This window comes from Caretta caretta, chromosome 7 (assembly GCF_965140235.1).
Source record: "Caretta caretta isolate rCarCar2 chromosome 7, rCarCar1.hap1, whole genome shotgun sequence".
NCBI classification, from domain to species: domain Eukaryota; kingdom Metazoa; phylum Chordata; order Testudines; family Cheloniidae; genus Caretta; species Caretta caretta.
The window spans coordinates 52,006,361-52,023,689 of record NC_134212.1 but is presented as its reverse complement, the minus strand read 5'-3'; the positions used below and the strand labels follow the sequence as shown (position 1 = coordinate 52,023,689).

The window sequence follows — 17,329 nt, the reverse complement described above, 5'->3', positions numbered from 1 at the left end:
CCAGAGAGGGCCCCTCTCACTACTGGTGGTGATGGAGAAGGAGCAGAGGCAGCTAGAGGATGCATTCTGTTTGATGGAGACTAGGGTGGCTGATGTCAGTGCTGCCAGAAGGCACTCGCATGCTAAACCCCAGACATTGTTTTGCAAACTTACCCCAAAAGGTAACTCCCACAAGTGGAAATATATATATAGGCCCATGAAGAGGAACCATAATGTTTGCAAAATTATGACCAGTGGAACTGCTAAAATAGTGAACCAACTAACCTATCCAGAAATGCTGCCACCCACTCTCTTCTCTTCACAAGAAGACATCCGTGCATTATTCCACCCACCACTGCCAGAAAAATAAGTTACTGCAACAAGATCATAACCTGGACAACTGCATTTTTTATAACCTTCTCAACTCAAAGACAGCTGGTGGGATTTTGCTGACGAAAAGCCAGCTATAGGCACATCACCACTCATAAGACATCTTTCTCCCCAAACGTGTTGCAAACACGTTTTAGGTCCTATAAGGACATACATCTCTCTAGAGGTTTCACATACACAGGTGATGTTTAACTGTTGCAGAAATGTGTACCTACCTGCTTTCCATCCACTTCAATATCTGCTACATAATTTTCAAACACTGTGGGAACATAAACTTCAGGGAACTGGTCTTTGCTAAATACAATCAGCAGACAGGTCTTTCCACAGGCACCATCGCCCACTATAACCAGCTTTTTCCGAATGGCTGCCATAGCTAGAAAACAAACAAACAAACGGGGCTTGACAAATATAACAGAAATGTTTGTCTATTATATAATACAGATGCTAGAAACTGAGTGACCGATTATCTCGATGTCCCCAATCAGCAAGAACTTTGAAAAGTGGTACACTTGTTTGTTAAGACTGCTGTGTATGGCATCAGTTTTGACCAATTCACCTTCCTCTTAAAACCTCACAACCCTAAGGAAACATGCTGCACGGTGGGGCAAAGGACTACGTGGACTTGGAAGAGGGAGAAACAGAACCAGATGTGAAGTGGGGAATCAGGTATCTAGGCCAGATAAACAAATCAAATCATTGTTAGAACACAAGTGGATACATTTCTAATGTAGAAAGTGGCTGAAAAACTAAGGAAAATGCTTGGAAGCCTACTGAATCCAGAGGAACAGGACAATTCTCCTGGGATATCTGGTACCCAAGAACACATGTGATTGTCTGTTTCCCATAGTAAATCACAGGGTAAAGGAGGAGGGGAGACCAATAGTTTCATGCAGCAGTGCTTAATAGTTCTTTGTGTGTCTTGTAGACTCAAGACAGGGGAAGCAAAAGAGTGCAAGTAGTATCCTCTGGCTCCTTTCTAAATCTTTTGCTTTCTCAGAGAAAGTTCCTCTTTGGGAATGCCAATCAATGTCTACACAAATATTCTGTTAAAGTGATGGCCAGAGCTATACCCCTGCCATGCTGAGCCAACAGAATATGTATTTTTAACTACAAAAGTACCAGAGGCTTTCCACTCCTTCCTGACATCCAGGACTACCCATGTAGATTGAGTACTTTCCTGATATGCAGGAAGAGAACTGATGGAATGATCACAGTGCAGTGGACAGATTCCTAAAGCAGTAAGCTCCATTAATATGCTATATGGGCTCTTGAAAGCAATCATCTCCTTGCACAGCCAGTTTCAAAGACACTCATCCCTGTAGTAGCAAGACAGTCAGAGACAGAAGCCCTTGTATTAGAGGCCTGGTATCAGGCAGGCCCTGCTTACCGAATCTGGCAAGAACAGGGCTGATATTGCAAACACACACATTCCTAAGAAGTGCTACGCACAAAAACACATTTCCAAAGGGTGGTACCAGAACACCCCATACCAAGAATGATATACAAACAGTCCCTAAAGGTAACAGGAACACATTCTCTTTTAAAAGGGGTTAAAGTCAGGATGACCATACGTAATAGAGATGTTTTGATCAAACCAACATGTACAAGGTAATGGGTTATAACTAGCCACATCAGGCGCCAGTAACTCTGTCAGAGGCACTACTAACTTGTTTATATCAGGGTATAAAGACGTATCTCAGAGGGAGTATCTTTGTCCAGCTGAGGGAGGAATAAAAAGGTCCCACCATTCACTGAGCTGCGTCCATTGTCACAGGCATACATGCCTTAGTATCCAGGTACTATTACTGTGCTTTGTTGACAATAAACCTGGCTGGGTGCCTTTGCACCTTAAAGGATCTTGTGGTCATTGGGTGGCTCACTCGAGATCTGCTGTGCTGGCTGTCTGCGCAGAGCTGGGACAGCACACAGGGAGAACACACACACGCAGCCAAACACTTAACACTGGTGACCCCGACTACTGATCTGGTAAATAAGCAAGCTGTCCTCTGTAGGAATCATGATCTAACATGACAGAAACCTTTTTATTTAACATTTTTACTAAAAATTTGCCTTATTATGGTTAACAACTTGTTTATTTAAAAATGTTTAACCCTTTTGTTTTTTATTTTTGGCACAGCAGACCTTGAGTGAACTGCCCAATGATCACAAGATCCGTTATGGTGCGAAGGCGCCTGGCCAGGTTTATAGGTTTACTGCCAAAGATTTAAAGAAATTCAAACCACTGAACTAGTAGAAGTAACTAGCTAACTGCTTGGAACCAAAGCTTTTTGAAGTATGACCAACAGTAGCCTCTTCTGCAGGTGCAGAGATGATATTCCTTTATTCCAGTTTATTCAACTAGTTCAGTTCAATGACTAGCTTGTTCACAGGTGAGATATCAATTGGGAGTTGAAAAAGAAAGAGCTTATTTTCTTTTTCTAATCTATGCATAAAAATGAAGTGGGAGAGAAGGTGATCTATGAATTTGAAAAACTTGAAAGACAGATGACCAGAAACAATGAGTACAATTCACACTACATTAACAACTAAATTTAATACTTCCTTAGCTTTAACTGCAAAACATGTTTTAATAAATGTACATATATAAAAACTACCTTAAATGTGCTGGATACTTTTTTATTAACTAAGGCCAACAAATCCTGAAGCAAAGCATCCAGAACGATGTCACCTATGGCTTGCACTTTGAGGGGTTTTTACAGCAACTGGGATAGAACATTCTGTGAAAAACATTCTGTGAATTAAAAGACTGGTTTTTCTGGGGCTTTATATGGAACCTATGCATTTCTTAGAAAAGATTTTCTACAGCAATGGAGCATAACAGGCTTACTATTTTGTTCCATTTTTATAATGAGTCACTCTCCCTCTCCCCCTCCCCTCTGCAATTACATAGGGTTCTTTTAAAATAAGCTAGCTTGGCAGCTTCATTTAGTGGAAAGGAAACCCACACCAGGCTCACCCTGCAAAGCATGAATCAGATGATTAGTTTCCATGGAAGGGATTCAATGATGACATTTCCTTAACTCAGTCCAAGGTCTTTAGAAGTTATCACACGAGCTTTAAGACACAGTTTGCTCAATAACTCCCTAAAGTCACAGGAGGATACAACAAAGTGGTTCCTGTTAGCTGAAAGTTACCACACCAATATCTCTGCTTAGCTGGAGGGTATTTCTTGTGTGCACGGAGGTATTCCCAAGACCATGCCTACTCAAAACATGCTTGTAAAAAAAGCAAAGTGAATATGCTAGGAGAATGGAAAAAACTGACATTTCCCATCCTAAACATATGTCTCAGAACAGTGTGTTTGCTTTTCCTCGCCATCCCCCTAATTCAGTTTCCAGATGAGCCATGTTTTAGGCCTGTCCTTAACATGCAAGTTTCAAGATTCTGGAAAGATTGTGGACAATTTCTGAACCCTTTGTGGAGACCTTTGGATGGAATTTGTTAGCTGTATCTGTAATATAGCAGAGGCATTAGAGCTGATCCTGGACAGTCAATTGTGGGAATAGAATTCCACTATGGCATGGAGAGCCCTAATGGATTTCAATTCCTAATGGCAGTTAACCCAGCCCATGATATGGCTTCACGATGCTTCAGGGGTGGAGGTCTAACAGTGAGTGGGACAAGACCCAAGTCACAGAGCTGCATCAGTCCCTGTTTACAGCACTGGAGAACACATGCACAATGGGGAGAGAGAGAGTTTCCCCAGCCAGGCAACAGGATGAAACTGTGTTGTTTGCTAACAAAATGACAAAGATGGTGCTGCACTTAATGGTACCCCAGAGAACAGGAATCTCTCACCCACCTACGGCCAGGGGATGGGATAGGAGTACACCTGGTCTTTGCTCTTTGTGCAGACAACGGATAGGCCTTAGGATGGATGTTTATTAAAATTGGAAGCACTCAGCTGTAAAAATCTTTTTTCAGCCCTTACTGGTATTGGTCCAGCTCCTGTTGCTTCCACACTGCCAAGGCCAGCTTCTCTAGCGGTGATGGCATTATTACAGCACCCACATAAGGAGCCTTGGCACTGGACACATCCTCTGACCATTTTGTGACAGACATGATGAACAAAGGCATATATCTTTGAGACTACTGCATCCACATTATAGAGGTTACCTGCATTTTTGTAAGCCAGACCTTGGAAGCCTGAAAACTTGAAAGATTAGTGTACTGAGACATACTAGTCGACATGGGCCCACAGACTATCCACAGACCTTTCAATCAATAAATTATATATGCATGTGTGTGTTCCTGGCTCACTGGCTGGACTTCCTGGAGAACCTGGAATCACAAGGGCGTGATTCACACAAAATACCAAAACTGGCCATACAGACACCCACCATCAGAATTTTGGCCCCCTGCTCCTCCTCCATCAAAGGAGTATTGACTTCTTTTACCTGCTTCAGGAAGCCCGGGAAACAAAGGCTCCACAACTGTATAAAGTGTCAGCATAAGCTGACTACAGCACCTCAGGTTTGATTAAAAAACCCAACTTGAACCTGTAACCAAGGGGGCAAACCCAACTCGAAGGGTCTGAAGGGCTCAAGGTAAGCTCAGTATGTGTTTAGACCTTGGATTGTTTTAAAATAGGACCAAAAAAAAAAAAAAAATCAGAGATAATGTAAAATAAATGTACCCCAGAGTTACGAACTCCTTGGGAAGGGAGGTTGCTCATAACTCTGAAATATTTGTAACGCTCAGCAAACCGTTATGTTCTTTCAAAAGTTAACAACATTGACTTAATACAGTTTTGAAACTACCATGCAGAATAAAAATCCTGATTTCCCTTGATTTTTTTGGGTAGTTTACATTTAACATAGTACTGTACTTGCTTCTTGAACTTCTGGGAATTGCAGGGAGACTGCAGCTTAAATCCTCGGTCTGGGGGAAGAGGATCTGTGTCCCTGGTGACTGACAGGTGACAGCCAGAAGCCTGAAACCAAAGGGGGTCTCTCTTGAGCAGACCATGGAGTGGGTCATAGAATCAGAGGGTTAGAAGGGACTGCAAAGGTCATCTAGTCTAATCCCATGCCAAGATGCAGGATTTGTCATGTCTAAAGATCAGAGATGCAGTTACCCCAAAACAGGGACATTTATTTGTAGGTGGAACAGGTAGTACTACTTAGACTTAAGGTTGCCCAACATTTCCCATTGTAAGACCTTGGTTTTAGTTGCTTATAACTTTGCCATATTTTAACCTTCTAGACTGAAGTTTTTCCACACCAGCTGTCTGCCTCAGATTGATTTTTGGGAAAAATTTCCACAAAATGTTTCAGCTGTTTCTGAAATCGGGGGAGGAAAAAAAAATCACCCAAAAATTCTGACAATCATTTTGTTGAGAAGCTTTGGAACAGGGACTTGGTATTTTGCTTGTGGGGATAGCCATTGTGCCTTTTGCTGTGCCCATGGGAAGGGGTAAAAAAAGGAAGAAAAAAAGAAGCAAATTTTGCCAAATTATAAACCTTTGAAAAATCTGAGGTCCCACCTCCTTGGAGACTTTTGTTAGAGTTTTGCAGCTAAATTCTCCCAAGAGTTCATGGAGCATGCTCCAGCCCAAGCATGCAGGGGCCCAGCAGGACTTTCCCTGCAATTGCTTTTCCCAGCTCCTACACCCTGCTGGATGCCAGAACTGAGAGCAAGGAGACTACTTTTTCTGTGCTCTCAAAGCTCTCTCTGCAGGCTCCCAAGCAGCATGGAGCAGGAAGTGGCCTCACTAAGATATAGAGAGGACAAGATGGGGGGGGGGGCAAGGGAGGGGGAAGAGAGGAGAGAAAGGTGATAGGTAGGGGGAAGAGACTGAATGAGGAGCCCTGGGGTTGGACACTGGAACTAGAAGCGTAGGGGAAGAGTTGAGGGGAAAACTGGAAAAGGCTGGAGGGAAAGGGAGGGGGGGAGGAACTGTGACCACTAGAGCACATTTCCTTCCAGAACCTAGAATGGAGATTCATGAGCCTCATCCTTCCTCTGATGCTTGTTCACACAGAGGAGACTAAACAAAGAACCCTGAGACAGTGAGACCCCAAGGTCACAATGCCAAGAGCAGAGAGCTAGGCCCAGCCCCCAGGACAGGAGCCACTTCTGTGTGGGGTGGCCTCGCTCTCCAGCTCCTGCCCCTCTCACCACGGTTGACTTGATCTCCAGCCCCATAGAATCATAGATTATCAGGGTTGGAAGGGACCTCAGGAGGTCATCTAGTCCAACCCCCTGCTCAAAGCAGGACTGATCCCCAATTAAATCATCCCAGCCAGGGCTTTGTCAAGCCTGACCTTAAAAACTTTTAAGGAAGGAGATTCCACCACCTCCCTAGGTAACACATTCCAGTGTTTCACCACCCTCCTAGTGAAAAAGTTTTTCCTAATATCCAACCTAAATCTCCCCCACTGCAACTTGAGACCATTACTCCTTGTTCTGTCATCTGCTACCACTAAGAACAGTCTAGATCCATCCTCTTTGGAACCCCCTTTCAGGTAGTTGAAAGCAGCTATCAAATCCCCCTCATTCTTCTCTTCCGTAGACTAAACATCCCCAGTTCCCTCAGCCTCTCCTCATAAGTCATGTGTTCCAGTCCCCTAATCATTTTTGTTGCCCTCCACTGGACTCTTTCCAATTTTTCCACATCCTTCTTGTAGTGTGGGGCCCAAAACTGGACACAGTACTCCAGATGAGGCCTCACCAGTGTCGAATAGAGGGGAATGATCACGTCCCTCGATCTGCTGGCAATGCCCCTACGTATACATCCCAAAATGCCATTGGCCTTCTTGGCAACAAGGGCACACTGTTGACTCATATCCAGCTTCTCGTCCACTGTATAGAATCATAGAATATAAGGGTTGGAAGGGACCCCAGAAGGTCATCTAGTCCAACCCCCTGCTCGAAGCAGGACCAATTCCCAGTTAAATCATCCCAGCCAGGGCACTGTAACCCCTAGATCCTTTTCTGCAGAACTGCTGCCGAGCCATTCGGTCCTTAGTCTGTAGCGGTGCATTGGATTCTTCCGTCCTAAGTGCAGGACTCTGCACTTGTCCTTGTTGAACCTCATCAGATTTCTTTTGGCCCAATCCTCCAATTTGTCTAGGTCCCTCTGTATCCTATCCCTACCCTCCAGCGTATCTACCTCTCCTCCCAGTTTAGCGTCATCTGCAAACTTGCTGAGGGTGCAATCCACACAATCCTCCAGATCATTTATGAAGATATTGAACAAAACCAGCCCCAGGACTGACCTTTGGGGCACTCCACTTGATACCGGCTGCCAACTAGACATGGAGCCATTGATCACTACCCGTTGAGCCTGACAATCTAGCCAGCTTTCTATCCACCTTATAGTCTATTCATCCAGCCCATACTTCTTTAACTTGCTGGCAAGAATACTGTGGGAGACCGTGTCAAAAGCTTTGCTAAAGTCAAGGAACAACACATCCACAGAACCAGTTATCTTGTCACAGAAGGCCATCAACAGGACAGGGCAGGCTTGATCTCCAGTCCCTTCACAAACTTCTGGCATTAAAGATGGAGTAACTGTCTGATGGCAGGTGACATACACTGATGGCCACCAGGTGAACCTGTAGCCAGCTAAGGGAAAGGCCCATCGTCTTTAGAGTAAGAAGACAGTCTACAATAGTAGAAATATCCACTGTCTAAGATCTGAATTGGCTGGACCCAGACATAGAAACCTTTCTACTTGGCTAAGTAACATTTCTTGTTGGAGTCTTCTGTGATATTAAGAATGGTTTGCATGGCTTCAGAATAGGAACCAAGCCGTGAGATGAAGCACATTTGGGTTGGGATGCCGGACTATGCCATTCTGCTGAGTCAAGAGATCAGGGAAGAACTTACTGTTTAAAAAGGTGGAGGGGATGACATCTGTAGGAAAGCTGGAAACCAGAACTGTCTGGGCCATTTGGGGGTGATAAGGATGACTCATGCCCTATCCAACTGCATCTTCCATAGAACCCAAGGCAGTAGTACGATGTGAGGGAAGGAATAGCTGAACTGATCTGTCCAAAGTAGCACAAAAGCATTCCCCCCAGAGTCAGGGTGGATTGACTGAAATCATCAAGTGGAAAGCTTTGATTTAAACAAAATAGAAAATTACAAGTACAAAATGGAAAAGTTGAGTAAAATGGAAAGAAAAGGTAAGAACATAAGAATGGCCCTACTGGGTCAGACCAAAGGTCTATCTAGCCCAATATGCTATCTTCCAAGAGTGGCCAGTGCCAGGTGCCCCAGAGGGAATGAACAGAACAGGTAATCATCAAGTGATCCATCCCGTGTCACTCATTTCCAGCTTCTGGCAAACAGAGGCTAGGGACACCATTCCTGCCCATCCTGGCTAATAGCCACTGATGGACCTATCCTCCATTTATTTAAGCAGTTATATAGCTTAATATTTACAGATTCTTATTAATTGTACATTTTTAGTACATTAGAAAATGGTGAATGATATCGTATTTACTAGTTAACTTTTTTTTTGCTTGTGATTCATGTCAAGCTGCATTAGAATGGCAACCTGAATTTAAACACACACACACACACACACACACACACCAACAAATAAAAATTTATTTTTATTTGGGTTGTTTTGTTTAAATGTTTTGGATACATAAACTTCTCTATCAAAAGAGTGCTTCACAAGTACAACTATATGATTTATTCACCACCACCACCACCCTCAGACAGCAAGAGTCCATACTGCTGAATGTCCATGGCCACCTTGTATGGCTTTATTTTAAGCAACTAAAAGCTCCACAGGGTTACTACTGATCTGGTACAGCCAGGTCAATCATGGATGGCCATGTGGCTGCCACCAGTCCACGGCCAGGCAACGTCCCTTTCTGACCTCAACCCTGATCTTCAGGGTTCCATGTGTGTGGGACTTTATCTCCGATGCAGGTTATATGACTAAAAAGGTGCCAACAAGCAGTGATTGATGATGACAATCCTCTCAAGGTCAGTTCTTAGTAATTCATCCCAATTAAAATCAAACCACTTTATGCCCAGCAGTCACTGCTGGCAAGGCATATGAAATGCCTCCAGCATCCTGATGTCTTGTTTAAGCAACATCCATGTTTCTGATCCATATGAGAGGATTGGAAGTACACAGGTTTGATAAATCTGTATTTTTGTATATAATTTCACTTTCTTTTGCTCTCCACATCCTCTGGAGACCCTTCATGGCTGAGGCTCAGCCTTGGATGTCTGGCTGCCTGTGCTCATTTGATGGCAATTTAATAAGTGATTTATTAAACAGAAGGATTAACTGTAGTCAGTGAATTAAACAGATTTCAGGTCAGCCTGGGAAAGTTTTCAAATATGCCTAAATGAAAGTGACTGGTGCGTAAGTTCTTACTCACCTTAGTCTCTTGAAAATGAGCCAGTCTCCTAAATTATTTAGACTGTCCTTCAAACTTATAAAATTAGTAAGATCTCACCCCTCCCTCATTTTTATTCACAGATTGGAAGGGAGAAAAGTTTTCTTGCTTTTTCAATCCAAATTGATTTATCCAGTTAGTCCAAATGAAGAAAACATTCTCTCTATGCCTGCAGAAGAGACAACTGTAGTCAAAAGGTAGTTTATCACTTTAATAAACTCTGGCTCTAGGAGCTTTAGCTAATGACTTCCATCAGTTCAGTACTGTGAATTTCTTTAAAACATCATCAGCACACATGTAATGCTTGAATGGTTCACCTCCAGCCCTGAAATTTAGTATGGTTGGCATGACTGATGGATGATTATTAGATGTCTATGTCAAAGCAGGTTTCAGAGTAGTAGCCATGTTAGTCTGTATCCGCAAAAAGAAAAGTACTTGTGGCACCTTAGAGACTAACAAATTCATTTGAGCATAAGCTTTTGTGAGCTGCAGCTCACTTCACTGGATGCATGCAGTGGAAAATACAATGGGGCACCTTCTTCAGCATTTAAGCATCTACCTTGGTACTTTGGGTTGAAAATATTGGCAAGAAAGTGCAGTTAAGTGCTTGATCCATCCACTTCTTTATTGCCTGCAATTTAACTTTGTCATTGAGTATTCTTCTTCATTGCTGTTGAACTTGGCAAAGAACTTCAAGAGAGACATCAGCAATATATCAGAAGGGTAGCCGTGTTAGTCTGGATCTGTAAAAGCGGCAAAGAGTCCTGTGGCACTTTATAGACTAACACGTATTGGAGCATAAGCTTTCGTGGGTGAATACCCACTTCGACGGATTCATGACATGCATCTGACGAAGTGGATATTCACCCATGAAAGCTTATGTCCAATACGTCCATCAGCAATACAGAATCAATCTTTCTGCAGTTTGTTCAAGACCACGGAAATACGTTTCAGTATATTCAGCACATCTTCTCCAATTCCTTTTAGTCGGATGTTGACTATTTTGGCTGTGAGAGTTTCATCCATTTTGTGATGGAAACTGGAAAGGCCAGTTCTTAATAAATAACTCAAAATAGTCAACCTGAATTCCATCCTACATCTCGGAGGAGAATTCATTTGGATGCACCTGCACTCTTCAGTGAATCATAAAATATCAGGGTTGGAAGGGACCTCAGGAGGTCATCTACTCAACCCCCGGCTCAAAACAGGACCAATCCCCAATTTTTGTCCCAGATCCCTAAATGGCCCCCTCAAGGATTGAACTCACAACCCTGGGTTTAGCAGGCCAATGCTCAGAAGGGTAGCCGTGTTAGTCTGGATCTGTAAAAGCGGCAAAGAGTCCTGTGGCACCTTACAGACTAACGCGTATTGGAGCATAAGCTTTTGTGGGTGAATATCCACTTCGTCAGAGCTATCCCCCAGGCATGCGTGCAAAGTGCAAACAGTGCAACAAAGAAATGCAAGGCCTGCTTGCCCGAACGAAACAACATCATGAGAAGTGTTACTTCTCAGGAGGAAGCTGCGTTGAAGATGATGGAAGGAACGTATCTGAACATGCAGGATCTTCAGGATGGTAAACTTTTTTATTTCATACTTCTTTTTTTAAGGACTGCCTGTCTTCCTTCTGGACTTTTCTTGAATTTTCATGTTTGAACAAAAAAATGTAGTTGTTACGCTATGGTACTATCATTTTAGATGCAGTTGTGATAAAAATAGCTGAAATAGGCAGATTTTCCATTTACAATTTCACCTTGAAAGTAGTACTGAGTGTAAGTGAATGCAATGAGTAATACTAAATGAGCAGTATGGTAAATAAATAACTGCATTGACTTACTTTGTTTAGGAGAATCCATCCTCAACATACAGGATTCCACCTTCAAGATCACCATCATTTTCTATAGTTTCAGAGTTATCTGCCAATTATAGTGTTACAGACACATCATGTATGTCACAGAGCTACAGTATATCAACTGTAGCAAAATAAAAAATAAAATAAAATAAATCTCAATCATCCAGAAACCACCATAGATAAATTTGTGATCAGAACCAGCAGATTACAAAAAGAGGTAATTGATGAAAAAATTGCCTGGTTTGTTTATGCAATAAACTCTCCTTTCTATCTGATTGAGAACCCACACTTCATTAACATGGTTCAGTCATTAAGACCAGGATACAATCCACGCAACAGAGCAGATGTTGCAGGCAAATTGCTGGGTAAAAAGTGTATGAAAAAGAAATTGAGCAGTGTGCAAAAGGTCTAGAGGGTGAAACTGTTAACCTGAGTCTTGATGAGCAGAGCAATGTCCACAATGATCCTGTTGTATGTGCCCGTGTGACAACAGAAGAAGGGAATGTCTTCCTTACAGAAACAATTGATACATCAGGAAATGCACACACAGCAGAATACTTACAAGAAGTAGCAGTAAAAGCTATAACAAACTGTGAAAAAAAATGCAAATGTCTAGTACACAGCTTGGTCACAGACAAGTTGCAAATGTAACCAAGATAAGAAGAAATTATTTAGAAGAGAGTCGCAAGCTAGTAACATACGGTTGCAGTGCTCATTTGATGCACCTCTTAGCTAAAGACTTCAGTGTTCCAGAAATAAAGGCTAATGTTGTTGAAATTGCAAAATACTTCCGTAACAACCACTTTGCAGCAGCTGCTCTGAAAAAAAATGGGAGGAACCAAGCTAACTCTCCCAGAAGACATGCAATGGAACTCAGTAGTGGACTGTTTTGAGCACTATATCAAGAACTGGCCTAATCTGATGACAGTTGGTGAACAAAATCGTGAAAAAAATAGATGGCACTGTCACAGTTCTCAGAGAGAGAGGCTTAAGAGAAATGTTGAACACATGCTGAGTACCCTGAAGCCTATTCCTGTAGCCTTGAACAAAATGCAGGGAAATAGCTGTTTTACTGCTGATGCTGTTGAAATTTGGAAGTAACTGAGTGAGATCTTAAAGAGAGAAATATGCAATGACGGAGTTAAATTACAAGCATTTAAAAAAAGGGGGGGGGGGGAAGCACTAGCTCCAGCTCATTTTCTTGCAAATATTCTCAATATTTGCTACCAGGGTCAAACCTTAATTGCTGAAGAAGAGGAGTTGCCTATGACATGGACATCCAGTAATCATCCCTCCATAATACCAACTATAATAAACTTCAGAGCTAAGGGTGAACCGTTCAAGAAATATATGTTTGTTGATGAGGTTTTAAAGAAAGTCACTTAAGCACTTGGATTCAGAGACTGCTGAAGGGAATCTCACTTTTAACTGCAGTAGTTTCTTTTGCCAGTGTAGAATGAATATTTTCTTCCTTTGGACTAATGCATTCCAAATTGAGAAATCATTTGGGAACCGAAAAAGCAGGAAAGCTTGTTTTTCCTTTTCCAATTATGAACAAAACAGGAAGGTGAAGATACCTGAGTTAGCTGAAGAAGCCAATATTTTAAGTTTCTCATGTTGACCTAGCTGACAGTCTATTGTTTTTTTAAAATATATTTAAATATTTTAGTTAACAATTTTAAAAAACTCGAACGTTTAACTAAATTCAAAAATTCATATGCTTGTTTTGTTAAAATATAGTATGTTTGCTCTTGAAGAAAAAAATCCAGAATACATAATGTTGTTGTTTTAGTTAAATAAAAATTTAAATGTCTGTCTGGTAATGTTCTTCTCCTAATACAGCATGGCAAGAAAATCCTCCAAATATTGATGATTAACCGGTTGAACTGGAGATAGTTCACCTTCCAGTGACTTCAAAAATATCTGCTTCAATTACCTTTGGTAAATGAAATAACCAAACAATCATTTGTTTTTTGATACAGCGGTAAAACTAATCTGAAAAGTTTTCAAAATAAATCACTTTAAAAATCTATAGGGCGTACCTTCTAAAAATGAAACCTACATCTATCTCTGAGCTGTGACGAATATGTATTAAGGTTATAACAACCAAAAAGAATGCACTTTTATGTAGAAGACCATGATTAAATCGAGTCTTCCTGACTAGTGATTTAAATCAAATCCACCCTGCTAATTTGTACTACACATGTGAAAAATTAGGTTGTTTTCAAAGGCTCCACTGCCACATCCAAACCTGTGTTTCTTGCAGAACTCAAAGGCACTTCTCCATGAAAGCTAACTCCAAGCCAAATTAACTTTCCAGCTCTAGCCACTGGCACAAAAGCCAGTTGGGTGAGCAGAATTTCCTTCCCCCACCCCAGAAATGGGCTGCGGAGATGTTGGTTGCCACCAGGGGCTGCTAGACCCAGCAGAGCCCAGCTCATAAATAAGAGACAAGGCAGGAGGAGGGATCTGGAGCGTTCCCAGAAGCTGCAGTTCCCAGCATGCTCTGAAGGAAGGAGGTGGCAGTGCGTGGGAAACTCTGTGCAAGCCAAGGACCCAGTATCAGCCTGTTTCTCCCTCTGGATCCCTGGACTCTAGAAGGGGAGGGGGTGAGTGTCTGGGCTAGGGGCCCCCACAGCTGGCTTCTGGGGGGTAGAGGGTGTGAGTGTCTGGGCTTGGGGGAAGATGTGGCTAGGCTCTGAGAGGTAGGAGGTGTGGGTGTCTGGTCCAGAGGTCCATGCAGCTGGCCTCTGGGGGGTAAAGGCTATGTCTGGGCTGGGGGAGCCCTGCTGCTGGGCTCAGGGGAGTGGGGGGGGGGGGGAGGGGAGAGAGAAGAGTGCCTGGGCCAGAGGTGGGCCATGGCTGGGCTCTGTGGGGAAGGGGGTGAGTGTCTCTGCCAGGGGTCCATGCAGCTGGCCTCTGGGGGGTAGGGGGGTGTGAGAGTGTCTGGGCTGGGGGAGCCATGGAGATTGGGTCGGGGGGGGGGGGGGGAGGTTGAGCGTCTGGTCCTTTGGCTGGGCTCAGGGGGGTGGCAGAGAAACAGGAACTGGGTTATTATAGGGGTTTCTTTAACTCTCTACTCTGGAGGGAGAGGAGAGGAGGGGGAGAGACAGACAGACAGGTATTTTGAATTATTACCAAAATAATTTAAATTTAAACTGGTGTGATTATATAGTGTTATTTTGTCAAATAACATTTGCAGAATTTTAAAATAATGTGTGCAGAATTTTTAATTTTATGGCACAGAATTCCCACATGAATAACCATAAAAGGCCCAACTGACCAGTCTAATTAAGGTAAATCATAGAACATAGCTCTGGATGTCTTAGGTATCTGCTTTATAAAGACTCAGCTTCAGCTTTAGAAGATGAAAGCACTTATATCACCAAACACTATACATTGGTCTAGTTTTAGTCCATTAAATGAACTTAGAGAACAGACGTGGAACATGGCTACACAGAGCTGCTCTTTCAAGGGAGAGTTGACAAGCCAATCATTCAAATAAGATTAGAAAAATACTCTGTCACCATAGGTAAGTGCCAACCACAGACATGCATTTTGTAAAAAGCACTGGGGCCACAGACAGGTCAAAGGGGGAGGATCCTGTACCAAAAACCTTTCCATATGTCAAAGTGGTATTTGAGGCGAGGTGGCCTTCTGGATATGTGAAAATAAGTGTCCTTTTAAATCAAGAGCTGGAAATGTGTCCTTTTGGGTAAGGGAAGGAATTACTGAATCCAGAGAGAGTATGTAAAAGTGCAAATTTTCTGAAGGAATTCTGCTTCTTGATGGCCAATATTGGGCAGGCACCCCCCCCCAACTTTTGTGGGGGGATTAGAAAGCACCTTGGTAGAATCCTTCCCTCTTGAACATATTAAGAGCCTCCTCTGCAGCACTTTTTTGTAGCAGTGAGAGAACCTCTAGTTTTAGGACTGATCTACACTAAAAACTTACATCGATACAGCTACGTCTCTCAGGGGTGTGAAAAATCCACACCTGAGAAACATAGCAATGCTGACCTAACACCTGGGATAGACAGTGCTAGGTCAACAGAAGAATTCTTCCACTGACCTAGCTACTGCCTCCCAGAGAGGTGAATTAACTACAGTGATGGCAGAATCGGGTCTACACTAGGAAATTAGGTCAGTATACCTATACTGTTCGGGGTGTCAAAAATTCACACCGCCAAACAATGCAGTTAAACCCACCTAATCTCCAGTGTAGGCAGTGGTAGGTCGAGGTGGAGTACCTATGCGGGTGGGAAAACCCCACTCATCGGTGTCGGTAGTGTCTTCATTGAAGCGATCCAGTGGTGCAGTCTCTCAAGTCCTGTGAGATGTAGATACACCAATTTAAATGTTCAGTGTAGACCAGCCCTAAGATTAGAGCTACTGAGCTCTAACATGTAGTTCCATCTCATTACCAGTATACTGTACACAACTATAAATAGGATTCTTGAATTAAAGTTTTATTTAGGTGTTTTAACAAAATGTATAACTCATTTCCTTGCAAGGAAGAAAATATTAACCATTACAAAATGAGCTTATCACTTAGTTTAGAGAAACATTTATACTACCCAAAATGTACTGCTTGAGAATTTTCTTACACCGAAAGAAAGAAAATTGTCTTTATTGATGTTTACAAACCCAGAGAAGAAGTCTGTCAAAACTTACTATTACACCTCTACCCCGATATAACGCGACCAGATATAACACGAATTCAGATATAACGCGGTAAAGCAGTGCTCCGGGGGGGTGGGGCTGTATGCTCCGGTGGATCAAAGCAAGTTCGATATAACGCAGTTTCACCTATAACGCAGTAAGATTTTTTGGCTCCCAAGGACAGCATCATATCGGGGTAGAGGTGTACTACAAAAAAAAACCCACCATAATGTTTGTTGTTGTTTTGGAAGGGTTTTTTGCAGGAAACTGTATATCTCTGAAGAGGCCATCTACATGCTGCCCCTCTGTTTGGCAAATGTCCATTGCGAAGTATATTGTTCCCACAATTCTGTATGCCGGGATTTAGCATAATTTTTTTTTTCTTAGAAACTTCCATCTTTTTCCTTTTTAAAAAAACTCAATTTCCCATCCTCAGCCATTTTGCTTCCACTCACCCACATTCTCCTTTCTGTATCATTTCCATTTGTATTGCCAATCTTAAACCCCAAAGTAAAAAAAAAAAAAAAAATCACGTCAGTCTCCAAATGACTGATCTGATTGCTGAACCTCAACCCCCTGTATTCTCCCTTCCCAAATATTTGGAAATACTTACCTTTTGCAGGCCCAGAGACATACTACTCCACACATGGCAACTCAACTCTGACCTATTACATTTTGAGTTACGTGAGGAAGATTTACACAGAATCCATGGAGATTCCTCTGCATCCATTCTTGAATTTCTCAAGATCACTCACTCCACAACTCTACTCCATGCCCCCAATCATTAATTTACTCTATATTTTAAACATTAAGCTCAGCTATTACACATGCATGTTTACACCAATCAAAACTGAACTGTATTTCCTTATTAATATAGTTATTATTCAACTCCTCATTTTGGATGATGCCCAGTAAGTCCCTTCTGCTTAATCTTCAGGTATCTGAGCTCTCCTGTTTCACAATACCACATCTGTCACTTGCCTTGCCTACAGACAGCCCCGCAACCTGAAGCAAATACTCACCAACAACCACATACCACACAACAGAACCACTAACCCAGG

The 17,329-nt window shown here is 42.5% G+C and overlaps 1 protein-coding gene across 4 annotated transcripts in view; it reads right to left on the bottom strand.

Moving 5' to 3' along the window:
• RHOA (ras homolog family member A) overlaps nt 1-17,329 on the bottom strand; it is a 63,951-nt gene that overhangs the window by 21,415 nt on the left and 25,207 nt on the right. For 2 of the 4 annotated variants that reach the window (XM_048856840.2, XM_048856839.2), the window contains one exon: nt 585-742. The exons of 1 other annotated variant lie outside the window; for it this stretch is intronic. In XM_048856840.2, the coding sequence (XP_048712797.1) occupies nt 585-740 (156 nt within the window). In that variant the 5' untranslated portion in view covers nt 741-742. Of the gene's footprint in view, nt 1-584; nt 743-15,815; nt 15,912-17,329 lie in introns of those variants that run through there. One more of the 4 variants, XM_075130653.1, reaches the window with a different exon arrangement.